The sequence below is a fragment of the Hydra vulgaris genome, chromosome 07, assembly GCF_038396675.1.
Source record: "Hydra vulgaris chromosome 07, alternate assembly HydraT2T_AEP".
In the NCBI taxonomy this organism is placed as follows: domain Eukaryota; kingdom Metazoa; phylum Cnidaria; class Hydrozoa; order Anthoathecata; family Hydridae; genus Hydra; species Hydra vulgaris.
Genome location: NC_088926.1, coordinates 15,484,047 through 15,507,500, shown reverse-complemented (window position 1 = coordinate 15,507,500; position 23,454 = coordinate 15,484,047). Strand labels below are relative to the sequence as shown.

At 28.6% G+C, this 23,454-nt stretch overlaps 1 protein-coding gene across 8 annotated transcripts in view; it reads left to right on the top strand.

The window, feature by feature from the left end:
* The window catches only part of LOC101237519 (voltage-dependent L-type calcium channel subunit alpha-1D), a 194,449-nt gene that overhangs the window by 125,590 nt on the left and 45,405 nt on the right, over positions 1–23,454 (top strand). For 5 of the 8 annotated variants that reach the window (XR_010639593.1, XM_065801180.1, XM_065801178.1 and 2 more), the window contains 9 exons: positions 7,544–7,675; positions 9,748–9,820; positions 10,754–10,877; positions 11,071–11,206; positions 17,766–17,816; positions 18,317–18,353; positions 21,340–21,376; positions 22,090–22,210; positions 22,293–22,422. Coding sequence is in view for 7 of the 8 variants with exons in the window: in XM_065801180.1 (XP_065657252.1) it covers positions 7,544–7,675; positions 9,748–9,820; positions 10,754–10,877; positions 11,071–11,206; positions 17,766–17,816; positions 18,317–18,353; positions 21,340–21,376; positions 22,090–22,210; positions 22,293–22,422 (841 nt within the window). In the remaining variant the exon portion in view is untranslated. The remainder of the gene's footprint in view (positions 1–7,543; positions 7,676–9,747; positions 9,821–10,753; positions 10,878–11,070; positions 11,207–17,765; positions 17,817–18,316; positions 18,354–21,339; positions 21,377–22,089; positions 22,211–22,292; positions 22,423–23,454) is intronic. The other 3 variants (XM_065801182.1, XM_065801184.1, XM_065801179.1) reach the window with 2 other exon arrangements.

The following is a 23,454-nucleotide window of genomic DNA, read 5'->3' as shown; positions in this document are numbered from 1 at the left end:
TAACTAGCTGTCATTAGCAGCCTCATAGTCACCAAACAGTTGTTCTACAGCATTAACATCAGGAAACAAATCAAGGCTGCTATCTGGCTCAGTATCAATTTCACAGAAGCTGAATACATCTATATCTTCTATGACAGGAAACTCTTTCAAAAGTTGAGCTGGTGTTTTCTGTTCAGCTTATTTGCAGTAGGCAGCTTCGGTCTTTGAGGAAAGCACAATCCAGTTGTTTTTGAATTTGAGCAGCTTTTCTAGCTTATGCTCAGACTTAATTTGACACACTGTTTCCTGTACTAGCTTTACAGCCCTCTTGCTACAATCGTTAACGACAGTCAAGTTTTTATTGTATGACTTGAACTCCAAATAATCAAAATTGATATTTCAGGAGCTAGCTAGATAAATCATCCATTTGGTTTTTTTTTATGGCCTACAATCTCAAATTAGCCATCAATCAGCAGTGATAAAGTCAACCAGTTCTGGCCGCTTATCAAGTACAGACATGTATTTTGTTTCAGGTACGAAACCTTTACAGCTATGTCTATCCATGTCATAGTCATTTGGTATGGGTATGTTATAAAGCTTTTTGGTGATCACCTCCTTTTCTTGTTCAGTGATTGAATCATCTGAATTTTCCAATACAATGGGAACAACAGTTGGATCCAGGTACCAGCTATGGTTTCCCCATGATTTGAACACTGCACTTGCAGCAGGTTCATCCTCAACAAATCTGGACATCTTCCAAATAGAATTCATGTCCTGATAAAGAAAAAATGATATATTTTTGTAATTTTATAATTATATAGTTTTAATGCATGAAATTTAGTAATAGTCGATTAACATTTAAACTTAATATTTATGTTTTGTTTGAATACCTGTAACGGAGCAATGCCTGGTATCTCCATAGTCAGAAACTTGAGTGCATAGAGGATAGCAATAAACTTGCTCATCCTGGTGATGAGAGCTGAATCCAAATCTATATGCTTTTGCACAGAATCTTTAAGAAGGAGAGTTTTCAGGTAATAAATATCTTTGACCATGAATTTGGCATGGTACATAGCACCAGGTTTCTTAAATTTGCAGATATAGCTTGGGTCCAGCTACATAAGACATAACTCTGCTAGCTCATGGTAGCCATCTCTATTCTTACCAGTCTAAAATTTTATTATGTTTTTATTGAATGTTTCCTAAATCTAGATACTATAATGCAATGAAAAAAATGCAACTAAAAATGATTATTTAGAGTTTTAATAAATGTCTGCTTACAATAATTTTAAACTAACCTCTGAGTTTTTAAAAGCATTGGTTTTTACTATCTCCATAAGTTGGTTCTTTGCTTCAATGGATTGAGCTTCTAGCCAAGTTTCACTAACATATTTCCATTCAAACCTACTTAGTGATGGCAGGCCAACATCAGTAAGGGCTTGCCAAGGTCAGATCTTAGTCTTAAAAGTACATAGCGTTCTTTCATTTTATACTTACCGCAGTTAAATCATGATCAATATTTCTGTAGCCTTACATAATTGCTATCGTACTTTAAAAATTCAAACAACAAAGTTAGTAATAATATTTTAAAAATATACTCTTTTTTTTATTCACCTGTATATAGTTCCACGCAGTTTGCTAGTATTGCTGCTGGTAGTATTAAAGCATTTAGAGTACACATTGTCGGCTATGTCTATCTCCTCAAAAGATTACTGATTGCATTAAACTTGTTTAGGCCAGTGTCAGAGTCAATGCCTGTTGCACCTAGCAGACAATTTTTGCAATCAAAACTTACATGTAAACAGATCCTGTCCTTCGCTTTGTCATAGTGGTATTAAATCCTTTAATATTTTGACATCAAAATTTAATTCAAGCTTGCCATCCTTGTGGTTGATTGAATTTTTTGAACTTTTCAAAATCTTCATCAAGTATCTTATTTTTCATCTATATACACTTAAATATGAATAAGCCAACTTATCTGGATTATTTCCCCCTTCAATAACCAACTTTGTTATAGAAGTTGACTGTTGACTCCCAGAGCTGTTCTCATTGTGTTATGTATGGTGTCTTTGCTAAAGCCAATATGTTGAGATTTTGATGTTATTTTTTTTGGCAGAACTAGGCTGATATTCACTGCCTCTTGAGCTGAATGTGTCAAATGAATTCGAAGTATTAAGTACTGAATCTTGAGCATCTACAATAGAAGGTGTTCTATTAGTCACTCTTTCCAGATCTCTCTTTTCTTTTTGCTTTGAATAGCCAGTTCTGGCTTTGCCCAGATCCGTGATACACATCTTGCAATCTGTTATCTGATCTCTGATGAAGGTAATGTTATTTGCTTTGTCTTCCTTGAAAATAAACTTATCTATCTTGATAGCTTTAATAAGTGTCTTGTGGTCAGTCCTTGCCCAAAATAGTCTTATAAAAAATAAAACAAGTTATGTTAGTTGATATAATAAAATTGCAATTTCTTTGTTGTTATGATCGGCTATTTTTGGGATTGTGTGAGCTTTTTGAGAGTTGGAATAACCACTACCACTGTCAACAGGCTCTAATTCTCTCTTTCTTGTTCTCATTCTTTAATTCTATTAATAATTTAAATGATTTACATTAAATGTCTTACATAATTGCCCACGCCCTGTAATTATCGGACATTAATACTTTTGGACAGCACCGAAAAAACCCTTTTGGGGTCTTGTTATATACATATAGGTGACTTACCTGGCAAATTTCCAAAATCTTTTACCGATGTCCAAGGGAGAAAAAGCAATTTGAAGTTTTTAGTAAAAATATCCAAGAAAAAAAGAACCAAAAATGTCAAAAATCATTTTTGTTTATTGGCATTAATTTTCTTCAAAAGTGAAATTTTCTTGTACAATGATACCAAAATATTACAAGCACAATTAATTAAAATAGTTTTACAATTTTGTGCCAATAATTTCAAATATTGCTTCTATCAGAGTTAAGAATTCAATGTTTTTTAACACTTGGAAAGAAAATTCTCTGAAAATTCTTTTAAACATTTTTCTGAAAATATTTCTTCTAACTTTTAAGCATGTTTGCTGTTAAATTCCACAACACAGTGTAGAAGCTGGGTTCCATACTCAGGATGTGAAGGGCTTCGCTTGAATCTTTGCTAGTGAGTCTTAAACTTTGAATGCATTGCTTTAGTTGCTTGTTCACTGAACAATCCAAGTGCAGATCCATGTCGATCAATGAACTTGGAAATGTGATAAAAAACTGCATGTGCCTTTGGAGTCACTGTAACTGGCACAGAGAGAAAAGAATCTTTGAACTTTTCAATTTTTTCTTTGAAGTCACCCTCAAGTGACTTTCCAAAGCAGGAAGAAACAACATCTCTAAAATTGCAAAATGTTTCAATGAAACTCTGAGCTTCATAAGCACAAGCCTTTTCAGCCAGTCTTTGAAGAATGTCAACATTTTGCAAAAGTTTGTGACATTCATTTTCAGCAAATTGTCTGCCGTGGTATGGCTGAAGTTGAATGTGCAACAGAGCAGGCCATTGTTTTGCTGCTGGCCAAAGTTCTGAAAGATTTTTGAAAAGATGATTGACAATTCCTAGTAGCTAATGTAGTTCCATTGGTGGAATGATGTCCAAAATAAGTCTCGAGTCCTCCGTGTTGTCAAAATCTTTAGCCATTTTGAATTTGGAGCCAGCAGACACAAATGCTCTGTAGCTCTCTTGTATTGAACCAAAACTTCTGGAAACTCCACATTCTGAGAGGTTGTCTGAATCGATGTTACACCAACAGCAGGGGTGTTTACTTGAATGAGACTGAATTCCACATAAGATGTTAGCAATTTTGAGATCACAAGAGATGACAAAAAAAAGAGACGTCTTCGACATGGATTGGTCCATCATCACCTTGACAGTTGCATATATTTCAAGCACATCTCCCACAATTGCAACAATGAGTTGACGCTTCACACCTGTATCACAAGCAATTGAGTTTGTGAGTAGGTGTGAACTTTTTTGTTGAGGACTTTTTGACTCATCAACTTCCTCTGTGCTTATAATGCCAAGACTAATTTTCAGAAATGAACCACCACCATCTATTCCCAGCTTGACTAAAAGCTGAGGGGAGTAATCTCTTGAATGCAAAACATGATTTGTTAGTTCTTTGCAGTGAACCATTGATCATTTTTCTTCTTTTCCCTTTCCCATGGTAAAATTTGACTCTTACGAGGTAAAGAAATCTGCAAGAGTTTGTCCAGCAGCAGCAAATTTGCTCAAAATATGGCTCAACTAGTCAAATCCCAGTGGATTTGTTCAGCGTTAATGCTAGAAGTCTCATTTCTGTATTAAAAAGTCCAGTGTTTAGTTGAACCTTCACTAAACTTTGTGTTGTAAGAGGTGTGCTGTTTTCTTTGTGAGCAATGGAAGGGCCTGAATAAAAAAAGGACAAACAAGTTCATCTCTTTCAAAATAATTTCACAACAAAATATATTTTTTCTAGCTTATTGATATAAAATTCAGACCATTGCATAGGATGGTTCTCTATTGGTTAAACAAAATTCAAAAAAGTTACAATAATAGAACTATTATACACCTATTTTGGCCACAATTTTTATTGCTCTAAATCAAAACTATGTTATTTTATAGTATTTCATTGTACTGTAACAAGTAATGTGGTATAAATAAAAAACAGCAATGCAAAATTAATTTGAGCAGTATTATTATTTAATATAGCAAAAAATACTAAAAACCAGAGTAAACATATAATAAAATCGCTGCATATTTTTGATATGTAAAGAAAAAAATGCCTCAAATCTAAATGTGTACATGATGACAGTTTCCAGTATACCAATTTGAAATGTATGCTATTAACATTGCCATTTTGCATATTGCCATTTCAAGAAGTTTTAGTGCATATGTATAATATATTATAGTATACAGCAGTAAATATAATATGTAAGGGGTCAAAATGATGTGTCTAAGAGATGAACTTATTTATTCAAATGTTACCTGGTGTAACTGGAAACAATTTTCCACCAGTTCCTTGACTGAGTCTAACTGTTCCATGAGGAGAAGCTTCTTTGTTGGCAATGACAGATACTGCAATTTGCTCTGCCCCTTTAATGTCATCTTGCACCAATGACTGTAAATTTTTGTGTCTTGTTCCAGGTGTGCAAAAATGTCTGTGACGAGCTATGACTGACAAACATTGTGTGCACCTTTTTTCTGCAGATGGAGGTTGTTGATTTGCACTTGATGTCCCTGGTGTTGCAATAGTTTGTTCCTTAGTTTGTTGCTTAGATGAGGATTAAACGAAGATTGGATGCTGTTGATTTAAATTAAGCCTACTGATTTGGCAAATGAGGCATTCACACCTATTTGTTGTTCTTGTAAGAGGCTTTATAACAATGGAGTCAAAATTGTAAAGTGTTCAAATCACCATTGTCTCTTTTTTGCAGAAGAATACGGCAAATTCCTCTTGAACTCTTTTATCCTCAAATTTCAAATCACTTTTTACAAGTTTCAGCACTCATGCAATCATAAAGTCAGTTAATTCTCTGTCACATTTTCTCATGCACAAAAATCTGTTTGGCTTTTGATTTGTAACAAAAACGTTTTTCACCTCTTTAAACAAAAAACTTGATATTTATATTTTCCTCAGAGTTGTTTACTTTCTACTTTTTATATTCTTTGGAACCTAAAAAGAATTTTTCGGGAACTAAATTACTAAATATTTTTTAAAGTTCAGCTAGACATTTTTTATAATTTTATTCAATTGACAAATACATTTACTTTTAGCACTTTTAGCTAATAATTTCCACATTAAAATATATTTTATAGAAAATGGTGAAATTTAATTTAAGAGGTTGAATTCCTTGCTTTCACACTCAAATACTGATTAAGAGCAATTAAAATAACAAAATTACAAAAAGAAACTAAACAGGAACTAAATTTTTCCAGACACTAAGTAAAGTACAAAAAAATTAGCAGTAACTAAATTTAGTTCCACCATAAATAAGTTACCAACCCTAGTTTTCAGGTATTGTTTTTTTGTGTAAGGGTGGTAGAGGGGATTTTAGATGTGAGGTTATCCCCATTTAAGGAAATTTCAAAATATTTTAAACTAAATTTTTACAAAGCAGGAATTAAAAATATATCACATTATTTGTGCTAGTCATTTTATTCATAGTAGTATGGGTAAAAAAATGTTTCGATGAAATTACTGTAAGATAAAAGTAAAACTATTCTAATTAATTGTGTTTTGTATTATTTTGGTATCATTGTACAAGAACATTTCACTTTTAAAGAAAATTAATGCCAATAAACAAAAATGATTTTTGACAATTTTTACTAAAAACTTCAAATTGCTTTTTCTCCCTTGGAACGTCGGTAAAAGATTTTGAAAATTTGCCAGGTAAGTCACCTATGTGTATATAACAAGACCCCAAAAGGGTTTTTTCAGTGTTCTCCAAAAGTATTAATGTCTAATATTTACAGGGTGTGTGCCATTTGATTCAAAAAAGTTTTAAAAAGTACTGTAACAACTATACAAAGAAAATTAAAATTCTTACAACTAAAATTTACTACTCTCTACAATAAAAAACTTACAACTCTCTACAAATCTTCTATTATTACTAAACAAATTTTATCTATTTTTAATTTTTCCATGACTTCAAGATTTCATTCAGAAAAAACATGATTGCATCAATTAATAATGATACAACACTTTAACTTGTTAAACACGTTTCTGTTTTCTTGCTAATACTGCTAAATCCCTTCATATCCTTATTGGTTATTTCTAATAATGAGAAAATATAAATAAATTGAAATAAAAAACCTTTCTTAACCCCAAAAAGGGGTTAAGAAAGGTCTTCCCCCCTCCTCCTTTTCTTTTTCAAGGATTTGCTTCTTCCCCCTCCCCCTACCTCTACTTCGTTTTTTTTTTTTTTAAGGTGGTTAATCAAAATGCACTGCTGATTACTTTGTTTATATAAATTATTTAAGCATACATAAAAAAGATTAGAGTTCTATCTTCATCAAAAGACCATCGCCAGAAAAACCTGGATTTCATTGATTGATTGGTTTCAACCAGTAAAAGTGTCAACAATGGTTACAGGTCTGGCGCAAAGCATGAAAATGAACCTACAGTGATAATTTTTGTTATATTTCTTATATATCACATTAACATTCATTTGTTAAAATAGTATCCAGTTTCTTTATTTTTTTCCCGGCATATTATTCAATTTATAAAAAAAAAGTTTTTTTGGAAAATTTTATGAGGCCAGCGCGAAGTAAAAAAATAATTAAAAAAAAAAACAACAACAGTTTTTCAAATCTTTATTATAGTCTGCAAAAAATTGCCTATTTGTTAGTGAAAATTTTTCCATGACCTAATTTTTACACCCCTTATGTTTACATGTCTCTAAGCATATATATATGTATGTATGATAAATAATATACAGCATATGGAATATAAGCACACTTTTTATTTATTCAAACACATTTATATTATATTTTCTTTTTATATTCTTTATAATATTTCAACTAAGATATTTGTATGCTTTTATATCTATGATTTTTTTACAGTATTTGGGAATCTCTTAAAAAGTTAAAAACATCCATATTTGCTAGCTTATCATCAGTTTTAAACTTAATTCTGCTACTTTTTGTTTTCGCTGTTATTTTTGCATTATTTGGAATGAATTTTTTTGGTGGCGTGTAAGTTAAGTTTTTTCTTGAATAATAAAAAGTTTTATATTTTTTTCCTTAATAATATAAAATTTTTTCTTAAAGATAAAGTAAGAGTCAAACATTTTTTTTCACTTAAAGTAAATCTAACATTTAAAGAAATAATTCAATAACCAAAAATGCGGAAAACATTTATAACTGAAATGAATGAAACTTTAGATTTAAAAGTTCTAGTTCTAAACTTTTGAAAATTTTGAAATCAAATTTCAGTTTTTTCCATTTTTTCTTTTTAAAAAATCAGCATTTTTTCAAGTTTGTATTTTCTGATAATAAAAATAAGTCACAGTACTTAAATCTTAGTTATATAGTATCTTAAATCTTAAAGTTATAAAAATTCTTTTTTAAACTTTTGGTAGAGAAAACTGAAATTTAAGTTTTAAATATTATAAAATTTAAACTTTTTATAGCTAAGGAGCAAACATGAGAGTAGGACTTAATGAAAGCTGAAATTGAATTCACCAAGCGGCTGAGGAGAAATCACATATTTTAGATGAGTGCCCAAGAATTTTATTTTTCAAGATGGTTAAATAAGAGGCATGTGGCATACTCAAGTTTCTAATATGTTGATACTGGTATCAAATGGCAATGACTAGCCCCTTTGCTAGAATTACATTTCTTGAGATCATTTAATTTTTAGTGTTAACATTAACTGCTCGGTGCACATGATGCAACAGGGGGAGCTTGATTGTGCTTTGAATGAGTTTTCTTGTGATCTTGATGTACAGTTTGTACAAGAGTTGTAAATTCATGATGGAATCTTGGGATCAGTTAAATTAACCTCTTGTTGAGCAGGGCCTTGATTCTCTCTTTCATAAAATCTGTAATTTGCTGTCACATTTTTTCATGCACAGTAAGCAAACAGTTTTATTAAAATAGTTATTAATTAATAAATCATTTGGATAAAAGAAAAAATTAATAAATAGTAAAGAATAAAGTTGTGCTTATAAAATCTAAAATTTTTGTTTTGTTTTTACTTTTTTACAATGTTTTTTAAGAAATTTGTTAATATATTATATGTGAAAAATAGTACAAATAAATTTGACTTGGTATTTGTAGGTGAAAAAATACTATATATTTTTTTATTAAAGTATTTAAGTAATTCAATTACTTTTATCATTTGGATAAGTCTTTAGTGACAGAGTTTTCATAAACTGAAATTTTTAATGCAGTAGAACTACCTTTGCTGGAAGTTGGAAGGTGTAGGGGTGGAGGGAAATAATTTTGGGTTTTTTTCCTTTCTAACCTCAATTACCTTGAAAAAAAATTAACTTGAAACACATAGAAATTTAATTGCTAAATTTTATAACTATGAACTTAATGAACCACAAACAATAAACAATTTTCTACAAACACACTATGAAAAACAAACAATACAAATAAATACTAAAGATTAAAAGTAGTTGTTAATTTTTACTCTAGATAATTAAAAATAGATATTGGTAACAAAATAGATATTTAGATAACAATTATATTGTTAATTAATGTCAAATAAACAATATTTTTTTTGTTAATATCTTGAGAAAATATAAAATTCAAATTAACTTCACAAAGAACTATAGAAATTAAGTAGAGTAACTAAATTAGACAAAAAAAAAGAAAATCGTAAAATGCTTTATATATTGGTATTAAATAGTGTGACTATAAAATATGAAATTAAGATATGTTTCATTACTGAAACATATTCCTAATACTGGCAAGCAAAGAGAAAAGTTTTCTTTTTCTGTCCCTCATCAAAAAAAAAAGGAATCAAGATTCATTTTCTTTTTTAATTTATGTCATTTGCCATTGTAGAAACGCATGGTCTGCATATTTTACCTCTGTTCCAATTAAATACATATTTTTAATGATTGTATTTCATATTTTTAAGTTAATACAAAAAAAAATAATGAGCAACTTTTCACTGGGATAAGAAATTATTCTCAACTTTAAAATGGTACAACTAATAATTTTCAACTTTTAAATGGTACAACCAATGATAATCAACCTTAAAACAATAACCTATTAATTGTATTTATAACAAACTCAAACAATTTTTTTTACAGATTCTACAATATAATTCCTAAGCCAAGAACAAGTTTTGATGACTTTTTCAACTCCTTGATGGTGGTTTTTCAGGTATAAATAATTTATGTTTGTTTTTATAAATTTGAAATTAAAGAGGTTTTTGTGAAAAAAATCAGCACTTTTTATTTGGCTATTAAATATGCAGTAGTAGACTAGTGGAGTATTAGAGACTAATGGAGTAGTAGAGTATTAGACTCTACTACTCCACTAGTCATATGTAGTAATAGACTAGTGTCTAGACTACTAATGGAACTTGACTCACAATCAAGAGGTTTGAAGTTCAAACTTGTAATAGACATCTGAAAGTACCATACTCAACCTGTTTATCCATGCAGCAGCTTTGTTTAACAGTTCCTTTTTCCAAGTTTAGAGAACCAAGTACCTTCCTTTGCTCCAGTGGCACTCTGGAGCCTTGGGGAAGTAAATTTATTAATAAAAAAAAGTCTACACTATTAAGTGTGAGCTTAATTGTCAAATATAAGATGCTGATTTTTTTTTTGCCACATCTACAAAAGCTAAATTGATATCTTTTTGTGAACATTATGTGACTAACATTTGACTAATGACTATTGACATTTGACAATTGACTATTGACAATTGACATGTGACTAACATGTGACTAACAAATATGACTAATATTGTGTGACATAACTACCATTCGATAACAAAGCTAATGTTGAGTAACATAGCTAATGTTGAATTATATGAGTAATGTTGAATAACATAAATAAGAGTGATATATTTGCAACTCTTTTCCTATTGAGTTGTAGTTTTTTTAGTTTTTTTCTAAATTTTTTTTCTCTATTTATTTTTACAGCTAGTCTTAATTTGAATGGGAAGACAAAAATATTTTTTTGAAATAAATTGATGAATACAACCATTAAAAAAAAAAAACTTTGTTATTTCACATTTTTGTATATATGTTTTAGATTTAAAAATTCATAAGAGCAATCAATAATATTTGATAACATCAATCGTATTTAGATAATGATGGGAGAAGGTTGGAATTATGTCATGTATGATGCAATCAAGGCAAATGGTGGAGCTAATAAACCTTTGGCTCTTCTATCTTCCTTATATTTTATTATACTTAATATTGTTGGAAAATGTATCCTTTGAAAATTTTTAATATTTTTAATTTAAATGGTTAATTTAGTTAATATTATAAGTTCTCTAATGAAATAATGCACTGATATATAGATGTTAATGAATTTAAAATAGAATGTATTTAGTTAATTACATTATTAATTTAATTTTATAAAAGTATTATTAAATTTTATTTTTCATAACTTAGACTTAAGATGTTTTGATAAACATATTTTTGGCTATTGCTATAGATAATATTTTGTTAGCTGAAAATCAAAGCAAAAAATTCATTTCTACAAAAAAAAAAGCCTTATCACTTTTGAAGAAAAAACATAAAAAATTTACAAAGAAGTAAGTTAAATATTATAATTAAAAAACTAAAAAAAACTTTAAAAAAATGGTTATTACTTTTATTATTTTATTTTTATTGGTTTAAGGTTTTATTGGTTGCTTAAAATGACCAACATTTTTAATAATTGTTCTTATATATATATATATATATAATTTGCACAAGTTGTGAAAAACCAATAGTTTTTATATATATTTAAGTAACAAATTTCAAATTACATCAAAATTTCACTAAAAGCTAATGCTGAGTTTAATGCTGAGTTTAATGCTGAGTTTAATGCTGAGTTTAATGCTGAGTTTAAGTTCTAATGCTGAGTGTTAAATAATGTTGAATTTGAATTGAATTTGAATGAAAATAATGTTGAAGTTGAATTTAAATGATGTTGAGTTTAAAATATTTTAGTGGAAACATGCTAGTGGATTTTTTTTATTGCTTTTTATTTGGAAAAAATAGCTTTTATATAAATTAATTTGACAATAATTTATTTCTTTTAGATTATAAATGAAATTAAAATGATTATAAGTGAAATGTCATCATTGATTTAATAAAAAATAAAAAATAATTGTCAGAATTTTATAAATGAGACCACAGTTATGTTTATCAGAAAAACGAGTCAGTTCTCAGCCTCAGTAAAGTGATCAATGCAATTGTTTTAAGAAAACAACATTTATATCATATCTTGGCCTGCCAATAGTCCAGATCCTTGTTTTATCAGAAAAACGGCTGCTAAACTATTTTTTTTAAAGTCTAGTTTTTCTCAGCCTCGGTCAGGTGGTCAAATGCTGTTTTTGGCATGGTCACATTGACTAAAAAATGTCAAGACCTATCTAGCAGGTCACAGGGACTTAAAGGGTTAAAAACCTTGTTAAGGTTTTAATTTTTGTTTATATTTGATAACATTTTTTATTTGACATATTATTTCTGACAAGAAAATAAATTTTTGCTTGTTGTAAAAAGTATAGTAATTTTTAAATATTTCAAGTAATTTTTTTAAGTATTTTTAAACAAAAGCATAATAAAATTAGTAGTTTTTAACAAATATTAAGTATTTTTGGACAAAATTTTAATTTTATCAGAATAAGGTCAAAGAACAATTTCAAAAAAATTTTGGTTTTTTTTCATTTTTCTATTTTCGCATTGTGTTTTCACATAAAATCTTGTACAACAATATTTATAAAGTTATAAATTGTTGAAAATGTTTCTTAGTAAGATTGACCAAAAAATGTTTCTTAGTACAGGGTTCATAACACTCAATGAAAACCTGAAAAATATGGAAAAGTTTTAAAAATTTAGAAAATCAGGGAATACCTGGAAAAGTCAGGAAATTACTTTTAAAAATCTTTAAAATCAGGGAAAACTCAGGGAATATTTTTTAGCTTTTTATTTAGCTTAAAGTTATTTTGTAATATACAAATTTTGAGTCTTTATTATTATTGAGTTGCTCTCTACAGTGGTTTTGTAACTTTTATAATATATAGTAACTATATCTTATAAATCTTTTAGTATCATTCTGTTATTAGCAAGAACTTTGAGTCTTTGATCAACAAATTTCTAACATCCCATCTTGAGTCAAATAACATGCTACCAGACAATCAATACGGTTTTTGATCTTCACGCTCTAAGGCTGACTTGCAACTGGATGGAGGCGGCAAGGTTAGAGATATTGCTCTTGATCTAAAGTTTTTTGATAAAGTTTGGCATGGTGGTCTTTTCTTTGAACTTGCTTTATAGGATGTATCTGGGAGAGTTTTTGAGATTATCAAATGATTTTTTCTAATTGCTTTGTGTCATCCTCGAAGGCCAACAATCTTCTTTATTACCAGTAATTTCTGGGGTACCTTAAGGTTCTATTCTTGGACCTGTTTTGTTTTTTATCTACATTAATGATCTACCTAACAACCCTACATTTAAAGCGGCTCTATTTGCTAAAGACTTAACTTAATACTTCTGTCTGTATAAAAAGTCTTCTCTTTTCAATTGCTTAGAACAAGTAGCCAATCCTGAATTTGATCTTACTTCTGTAACAGATTAGGGCTTGCAGTCGCTTGTGAATTTTAACTCCAATAAAACTCAGTTATTTACTCCAAACAACTTTCACAATACTGTTGACATTCTTATATTGTTGAATGGCAACCCTCTTACTGATTCATCTTTTTTGTCTCTTCTTGGATTGTTGTTCACTACTGACCTCTCATGGAAACCATATATATATTTGATTGCTAAGTTAACATCTGCCAAGGTTGCTTCTTTTTATCATGCTTACCATTTCCTGATTCCATTTTCTACCTCTAAAAGTTTCTTATTGGCCCCTATGATACTTTTGTCATACTTGGGCTGGTTCTTCTAATGATGCTCTTTCTTTTCTAGCAAGGTCCTAAAACACATTGTAAATGTAGTTGGGCCTGCTCTATCTGCCAAGCTTGAGCCTCTCTCTTATTGTTATAAGGTTGTGTCTCTTTTTCTTTTCTACAAATATTATCATGATTGCTGCTTAAAGGTGCTATCATCTTTAGTTCCATTAACCAAAACTTAATTCTTGCTTGACTTGTCAAAGTCATCAAAATTTAGTCTCATCATTTTACTTTATCTGTCCTTACATGTTCTAAAAACTTTTATTTGCCTCTTTTTTTTCCCCACTTTATCCCTTCTGAAGTTACTCTCAACTTTATGTTTTCCTGACTCATACAACCTTCAACTTTTTAAGTCTTCTGTCAACTGTTTCCTTGCTTTTAACTCTATAATTTTTTTCTAGTGACTCCCAACTTTATAGTGGTTGCTTGCAGCTTTGTTGGGAGTGAATCAGAATAAAAAATAATAATACGTTTAGATAAATGTTTAATGAAGTATAATAACATGACTTCAGAAAAGATTTTTTTTCAAGAAGATTACAACACCACTTTACAAAGATTGGTTAGCAAGTACTGGAATACTATTTAAATAAAAAATTTATAAGTGCAAGATGTTTAGTCAAAGATCATACTTTATCAAACAATCTTCAGCCACAAAATTCCGAAATTACAAACAAAATGATCATTAATGTAAAATCAGCCCATAAAAGATATAGAAGCTACCTAAGTTCAATCACAGACAATAATATAAAAAGAGCAAGTCAATTGGCAAATAAAGTTGTTAGCAATGAAATAAAAGTTGCTTAAACAAGACAAGATCAACTGAAGAAAACTAGTGAAGTATGGCAGTTTGATTTTGTTAAATTTGTTGAGAAGAAGCAAGATCTAGGGTTAATTTCTAAAGCTAAGAAAATCAAATGAAAAAAATAATAAAATTAAGAAATTAGAGCTAGCACTTGGTATCTTGAAGCAAAAGAGAAAGTTGCTAAAACTTTATCCATTATAGTTTATAATAAAGTTTATATTTTGTAAATAAAACACATTACTTTGTTTAAAACAGATACAAACTGTTACTTTTTAAATATATTTCATGTTTATTGATTTTTTATGGCTTTCTTGTTTAAACTACTTTTTATTAGAAAAAAATTTCCTATAATGGATTACTATCCAATAATTAAAGAAAAGGGAAAATCTAATTTCTTAAAAATTCTGATAAAAAATGTTATGGGAATATGGATTCAGTTAGGAAAGTGTTATATTCTTCAACATTAACAGGGAATATTACATACATTTCACCACCCAAACTCAGGGAAAAATTAGGGAATACTCATGTAATACTCAGAGAAGATGGATTTCTAAAACTGCCATGAACCTTGTTTTTTTTTTTTTTGTTTTTTTTTTTTTAATAATTCAACTCCCTAAGGCTGAGAAGACCACTACAGATAAGGAGGCTACTTGTGGTTACAACCCTCTCTCAACTCTGTAACTCCGAAACACAAACCCTGACGAACAATGCTGCTGCGTGGAGAAACAAGTTAAGCGCGGTACTACCAGGGATGTGGTGGGAATTGAACTCGGAACCTCTTGCTTATGAAGCGAGCGCTCTACCACTACACCACTACCGCATATAGTTGTAAACATTCTATGATCACTCTTACTAAGAAACATTTTTTAATCAATCGATCAAAAAATATTTCTTAGTAAGAGTGATCATGAAATGTTTCTTAGTAAGAATGGCCAAAAAATTCTTAGTAAGGTTGATCAAAATGTTTATAAAATTTGCTAAAATATCTAATTTTATTATATCAGAGTTATAATATTATATAGTTTTTATTGTTTCTATTAATAATATTTTTAATAGTTTTTATTTATAACCATTTATGTATCATTAGTTTATCTTTTATTTACTTATAACAATTTTTTTTAAATTGCAGTAAGAATCTTGTGTCTGTTATTTTTGCTCTTGCATTTATATCACCATTTTAAAGTTTTGAACTTTATACTATTGATTTATTAAGCTGAGCATAGCTTGTATGATGAACTCTATATATCCCTTTATCAAGCAGAGCATAGTTTGTATGATGAACCTAAAAAAAACCATATCTTGTTGTATTGTGAATTTGAAAAAAAATTTATCCTACTTTACTTGATTGATGTTTCAATAAGCTGATGTTTCTAAACTAATAAGTGTGTTTCTGGTCAGTAAAGGCCTGTGTTTGACTTTGATTCTAAATCTGCAACAATTACCTAAATTATTGTTCATAGTTTTACAATACTTTCACTTTATTTGTTGCCGCTTAGTCTTTCAATCAAGTGTTTTAGTCAGTTGTTGCAGTAGAAGTTCAAATACAACTCCATTCACCTTTTCATAAAAGTGGAAATTGTCACAAAATAGTATAATTAAATCATTTATTTACTTATTATTAATTAAAGCATTTATTTACTTAATCATATAATATAGCTAGTATATTTGAATCAAACAATAAAATTAAATCATATTATTTATTTGTCTACACTATAAAATTATGAAAGTAAAATATTTCTATATAAAAATTAACTTTAATTAAATAAAAAAATATTGACATAAAAAGTATTGTTTTTGTGCATATATATGTTGTATACATACATATATATGTTTCAGTAGCTTACTAGTTTTTTGCCCAGTTCTCTGAGGAAAAAAACTTAAAGTTTTAAAAGGTTTAAATTCTCAGTCAAGTTATCTTAATATAAATAAAAGGCTTGTAATTGTTACAAAAGTTTTCTTATGTTATACATACTAAAATAGACATACTGATAGATATTACATACGCAATCCTAACATATACAATTTGCAAATTGAACTTAACTTTCAAAAATTTGTATTTAAGGTATATAAATAGGTTTTTTAAATTTACATAATTTTAAAATTTCATAAGTTGCATATTTACATATCTTGAATCTAACACCTATATTCTTCCTGCCAGTTAAACATGCTCTGTTGCTAAAGTCATTTCTTAATTCAACTTTTCTTTAGCTTGCAGTCTAGATAACATTCTTGTCATATTCTTACAAAAGTGTTCTCCAGAACTTTCGCTTTAATTCTCTCCTAACTATTTAATAATTGCTTGACTGAATCTTGTTTATCTGCCTGCTGGAAAATACCATCTGTGGTTCAATTTTTTAAAAACTATTAAGAACTGTTCTCTCTAACTACCATCAATCATCAGCTCTTTAGACAGATCCAAGTGATGTCCATCCATGAAAATATATATTGGTAATTGTGTATTAATAGATTTCAAATATGGTACTAACACATTTGAAAAGTACTCATAAAAGCATTCGCCGGTCATCCAGCCGCTGTCGCTTTTACCGAGACCCCAACCTGGTGGTGCAGCAGTAGCAATAGTTTTTGCATTCGAGCATACTTGTACAATCTTAATGATGGTGCAAATTCACATTTGCATTTACGCAACATAGAGTGGTAAAGTTTTCCTTATTGCTGTTGTTGCATTCTTCATAAACATTTCTTCCTCTAATGCCAATTACTTTTCTAGTTTTTGGTGGTAACTCAAAACTAGTTTTGCCTAAATTAAAAACACAAGATGGATCATAAAGGTATTGCGCATCATTGCCTAATAATTCATACACCTCATTAAACCATTTTCTTATCGATGCTTCAGTTGTAAGACCTCTGGCTCTACTAATATGCTCTGCTCGTTTTTGCGATAATTCCTTATGACGGTGCATAAATTTATAAAACCAGTTTTTATTTGGGACATCATCTTTAAATGGTGTTTTAAACCTCGCCCTTTAACTATTTTTTGTACTGTCTTAATAATTTTTTAATCACAAAACCCATGTTAGCGCACTGCACTAACCCAGCAATCAATTCAATCTATTTCTTCTCCAAGATATGATTTAAAACCAGAGTTTTGTCGTTTGGGTTGGCTTTTACTAGATAATTTGTTGCACAAGATACTTTCAGGAACATTAAACTTTTTGCTGACACATGAAATTTTTTCACCTTTTTTTAAAGCTCTAAGTGCTGCATGCAGTTGTTCTTTGGAATACAATAGCTTTTTTCGAATATTTTTTTTCTTTTTTGAACCTTGCATCTTTCTAATCAAATTCATTTCACATAATAAATAAAGTATAAAAAACATATCAAATAAATACTCCCTAGGGTTAAATTACCTTTAATTGGTAATTTAGTTTAACTTATATGGTTTTTTAGAGAGAAAACTTCACAAAATAAAACACGTCCAAAAAAATATTTCCATAAACGGTAAGTGCTAACTATTATAATTTTCATTATTATCTACAGTGTAAAGGATTAAACAATGTTATACAAAAAATGTTAATATTTTTTGATAAAATTTAAAATATTCAATGTTTTTGCAACTATTTTAAACTTTTATTGAAAAAAATATATAAGTTTTAAGCCATAAAAAAAGCTAGACAAACTTTTTTTTACTATTAAAGATTTTCTTAAGAAAGCAATAAAAAAAATTTTTTTTTAATTATTTTTGTTTTTTTAAATTTATTAAAAAATGTCATTTTTTTCAATTTGTAATTTTGTTTATGTGTTTAAGTTTTATATATTAGTTGTTGTTTATGTTTTATTTTTTTACAAAGTGTTTTTTATTTCAAATATAGACAAATAATTTCATTTCAAATATAGACAAAACGTTTTTCATTTTATATATAGAATGTATTTTTATTTTTAATTTCATATGTAGACAAAATATTTTTAATTTCAAATATATATGTTACTTTTATATATAGAAAAAGTGTTACAGCTAAAAAAAGTGCTATTGCTACTGTAAGTAATTTTTTCAAATTACATTTTTTATATAATTTATATATTTTAAAAACTAGTTTTCAAAATATCTTCAAACCATTTATTATTTTTAAAGATTGCAATATAACTTTTTTATAGGAGTGTCATGTTTGTCATTTTGATACAACAATTAATTAATGATTTTAATATCACATAATATACAATGAAGTTAGCATTAATGAAGGATTAAATTATCAACATTTAAAGATAATTATAAACTTAAACAAAAAATTGAAAAAAAGCCACTGCACATAGAAACAAATTCAGTACTGTACTTTTAGAGTTGTGATGGGTTTGACCTCTGTATCTCTACAGAAGTACTGAGCTCAAATCTTTGTACCTCTACTAAACTTAACTTCATATAAAGAGAGTATTCTACCACTACACTACACTTGTGTTTGTTACCACTTGTCATTTTCCTATTTGAAATTATAAACTTTTTTTTTAAGGGTATTATTACAAATCCATTTGATATAGTTAAAACAAGTTTTTAGTTTTTGTCTATGTCTATCTAGGTAGTCTGTCTAGGTATATTTACATTTAACATATAACCTATACAACATTCGTTACTGGATTGTATGAGTACATGCACTATGATTTTAGCCTGGTTATGTTTTTAGTGTTAGACAAAGTAGAATCAGGAAAACAAAAAGAAAGGAGCAAATTCCTAAGAGCTGATGTTTGAGGAAAAAAACTAGACGAATAAGAATTATTAGAGCACATAGAAACAGTCCAAGTAAAAACATGAGACTTAATTGAATGATGAGTAACACAAGAATGAATTTTAGTAGGTGGCACAACTTCGAGTTGAAATGCATTATTACATTAATACATTTATCAGATATAAAAATAAGATTGTTTAGTTTACTTCAGTGTTTTTATAACTTGTTAAACAAAAAGTTCCAGTTCTCTTAAGCAATTAAAAACAATTTGAAAATATAAAAGCAAATAAAAATTAAAAAAAACCGTAATGTTAATTAACACTTTTATGTGAAAGCAATGTGAATTAACACTTTCAGGTCCAATGACTCCGTTTGGAGTCAAGACCTATACTATTTTTTTAAATCACAATTAGCATGCAATAATATAATTTTGAATGTTGGATATTTGTTAAAGATATTTTTTCTGATATTTGGTAATTTTAAATTTTTGGTTCACTAAATGGCAATTCTACAGTAATTGTTTATAAACTGGTTGTCTGCTAGGAAATTTTTTCTAATTTTGAAAAATAAATTTTTAATGTCAAATTTTATAGAAACAAGATAATTATTTTCATGACTTAGTCCAAGTTCCAGATCATTTGGAGTCATTTGGAATTAGTTTAATTTAAAATAAGTCAGGGTTGTCTCTGATTGTGTCAAATAGTTGTGGATATAAATCTTCAGTGTCAAAAAGTTGTGGATATTAATCTGGTGACTTAGTCATAAAACTCTGCAAAATCCTTCCAATAGCTGGTTCACCTTCCTTGAATTACACACACAGCTGAAAAATCAGGCATCTAGTCTGTTGAGACTATCCGATCAAATCGGATTAGAGGATGTAACCTCAAATCAGAGAAAGAATAAAAAAAAGAAGGACACAGATCATCTGACTACTGAGTTAATGCCAACAGTGAATTACATGTTGTTCTCTGGATGGAGCATGTTGTTCACTGGATTCACTGGATGGATAGTTTGGCTGTACAATTGTCATCAACTCATATTAGAGGAGAACCAATATCAAAAATAAATTGATGTGATAGAAAGCAAAGGAAGTATGTTGAAATAGATTTTCCTGATATTGTGAAAGAATATGATGAACATATGGGTGGGATTGATCTTTTTTAAATGTTGATGTCACTTTACAAGTTGGATGAGAAAGGTTGTAAGTGGTATTGTCACATTTATTTCTGGGTCCTAACATAGCCATTGTAAATGGATGGATCTTGTATCATCATCATCACACAACCCAGAATAAAACTCCACGTAAGAAGCAGCTTGATCTCGAGTTCACTGCCAGTATCAGTGAAAGTCTCATAATTGAAGAAAAGTTGCAACCACTCCATGCTCAAAAGGGTTCAAGTTGCCTTGTAAGGTTTTCTCAACAAGCTGGAAATGATGAAGAAGATGAAGCCAAATATCAGAGTAAAGAACGCACGTTAATACAAAGAAAAAAAGAAAACTAACTTTTTTCAACTTGTCAGGGCAGTATGACAACATTAGCCAATTTCCAGTACATGTAGAGCCAAAACAGCCATGTTTATCATGTATACATGTAGAGCCAAAACAGCCATGTTTATTTCACATATGTGAGACTGAAATGCATAAAGTACAGTTGCCATTTATGTGTAACTAAGGATAAAAACTGTTTCATACTAAGTAGTGCATGCATAAAAAAACTGGGTCATGATTTTGCTGTACAAAGTAGTTATTTCTGAACAAGGGACAGAAGATATTTAAAATATTTGTTTGAAAAAGAAGCATTAGTTGTTTAATAATTGATAGTTGCTTTGTTATTTACTTTGAATTAACATATAATTTTATATAATATATAAAATATATAAAATAAAATGTGAAAAGTAATACTATGTTAAAAAACGCCAAAAAAAAATTCAAGTAAGAGTCGTGCAAAAAACCTTTTTTTCATGAAATGTCTTTTTTGAATTAATTTCATCAAAAGTAAGTTGAAAAAAAAATTTATTTTACTTTTTATACTCAGGATTCAAAAGATTAAAAAGATTAGATTAATATTATTTTGATTTTGTTTATTTGTTTTAATTAAAATTTTATTTAACACAAAAGATAAACTAATGAGCTAATTCAAAAGTTTAAAATTCAAGAACAGTCACTGTTTCAAAATTTGATAGGCTAAACTTTTTAAATTTAAAGTTGAAAAAATAATATTTAAAAATCATTTAGGTTGGGAATGTATATTTTTTGTTTATCATTTTTCTTTAAGTTGATAATTCTATTAAATTCTTTTTCTTCAGCTTCATAATATTGAAACACCAGACAATCCAAGCTATGGTTAGTTTTTTAAATAAAGTTATTTTAATTCTTATTTTAACATAAATTTATGCATTTACTTACATATATATGCATACATACATACATGCATACATACATACATACATACATACATACATACATACATACATACATACATACATACATACATACATACATACATAAATACATACATACATACAAACATACATACATACATACATACATACATACATACATACATACATACATACATACATACATACATACATACATACATACATACATACATACATACATACATACATACATACATACATACATACATACATACATACATACATACATACATACATACATACATACATACATACATACAAACATACATGCATACATACATACATACATACATACATACATACATACATACATACATACATACATACATACATACATACATACATATGCATGCATACATACATACATATATGTATGCATACATGCATACATACATACATACATACATACATACATACATACATACATACATACATACATACATACATATATACATCCATACATACATACATACATACATACATACATACATACATACATACATACATACATACATACATACATACATACATACATACATACATACATACATACATACATACATATGCATGCATACATGCATAAAATAATAATATTGCTTTTTTCTTAAATTTTAGATAAAGATTTTATAAAAGATGAACATCAAAATAATGTTATTAATGACAATGAAGTTCTTCAACAAAATTTAGAAAAATTTGTGGAAACCAACACACTATTTATATGTTTTCCAAATAATCCGTATGATTTTTTTAATATGATAATTTTGAAACCTATTTCATTTAAATGTTTCAATGATAAAAAAAGATTTTTTTTGTTTAAGATTACGAAAGATTGTTCATAAAATTGTCAACGCTCAATCCTTCAACAATCTGACACTGTTTTTTATAATTGTAAGCAGTGGCATGCTGTCTCTTGAGGATGCAACTAATCCAGAAGCAAAAATAAATAAAGTAATTAATTAAACAAAATAACAATATAACCCAAAAAAAAATTGCCATAACCATGTTATTGAACTGGTTTCATATTCTTACTTTTAAAATGTATGTTTTATGTAAAAATATAATTATACTATATGTAAGTCATTTTAAATAAATTTTTTTATCACTTTTTGTAATAATCTTTTATATGTCTGAAAATAATATTTTAACATTTGCAGTTTTAAAACTGTTAATAACTTAAATCTTTAACAATGTAAATCAAAGCTAAGTCTTTCATAACAAAAGTTGCAGCTAAACCCCATAGGTCAGGTCAGGCGTTTGGTCATCATGATCACACTGCTACTGGCAAAATGTAATCCAGTGCAATCTGTTCTTAATCAGCCTTTAATAAAGTTTGGCATGCTGGTCATCTCCATAAACTCTTTTTACAGTGTATCAGGTAACATCTTTAAGACTATTGCATTCTTTCTTACCAATTGTAGTATAAAAGGTGTCCTCAATGGACAGCATTCCTCTTCATTTTTCTTTAAATTCAGGGGTTTCTGAAGGTTTGAAATTCAGGGGTTTTTGAATTTAGGGGTTTTTAAATTCAGGGGTTTCTTTCTTTAAATTCAGGGGTTTCTGAAGGTTCTGAAAAATCCTTGGCCCTATTTAATTTTTTTAATTTACATTAACAATCTTTCAAAAATTCTCATATTTAAGGTGGCATTGTTTGCTGATGATACTACCATTTATTCTTGTCTTGATTGATGATAATGCCCCTTTTCTATATTACAAGGTGCAAAAATACATTGTAAACATAGTTAGACCTGCTCTTGCAGCCAACCTTCAACCTTTGTCACATTATCATAATGTTTTTTTTTTTTTCTCTTTTCTGTAAATACTGTAATAGGCGCTGCTCTAAAGAGCTAGCGTCTCTTGTGCCATCTACTAAAATTCATTCTTGTGTTAATTGTCATTCAATTAAATCTCATTCTCTTACTGTGGCTGTTCCTAAGTGCTCTAAAAATTCGTACATGTCTAGTTTTTTCCTCATACATCAGT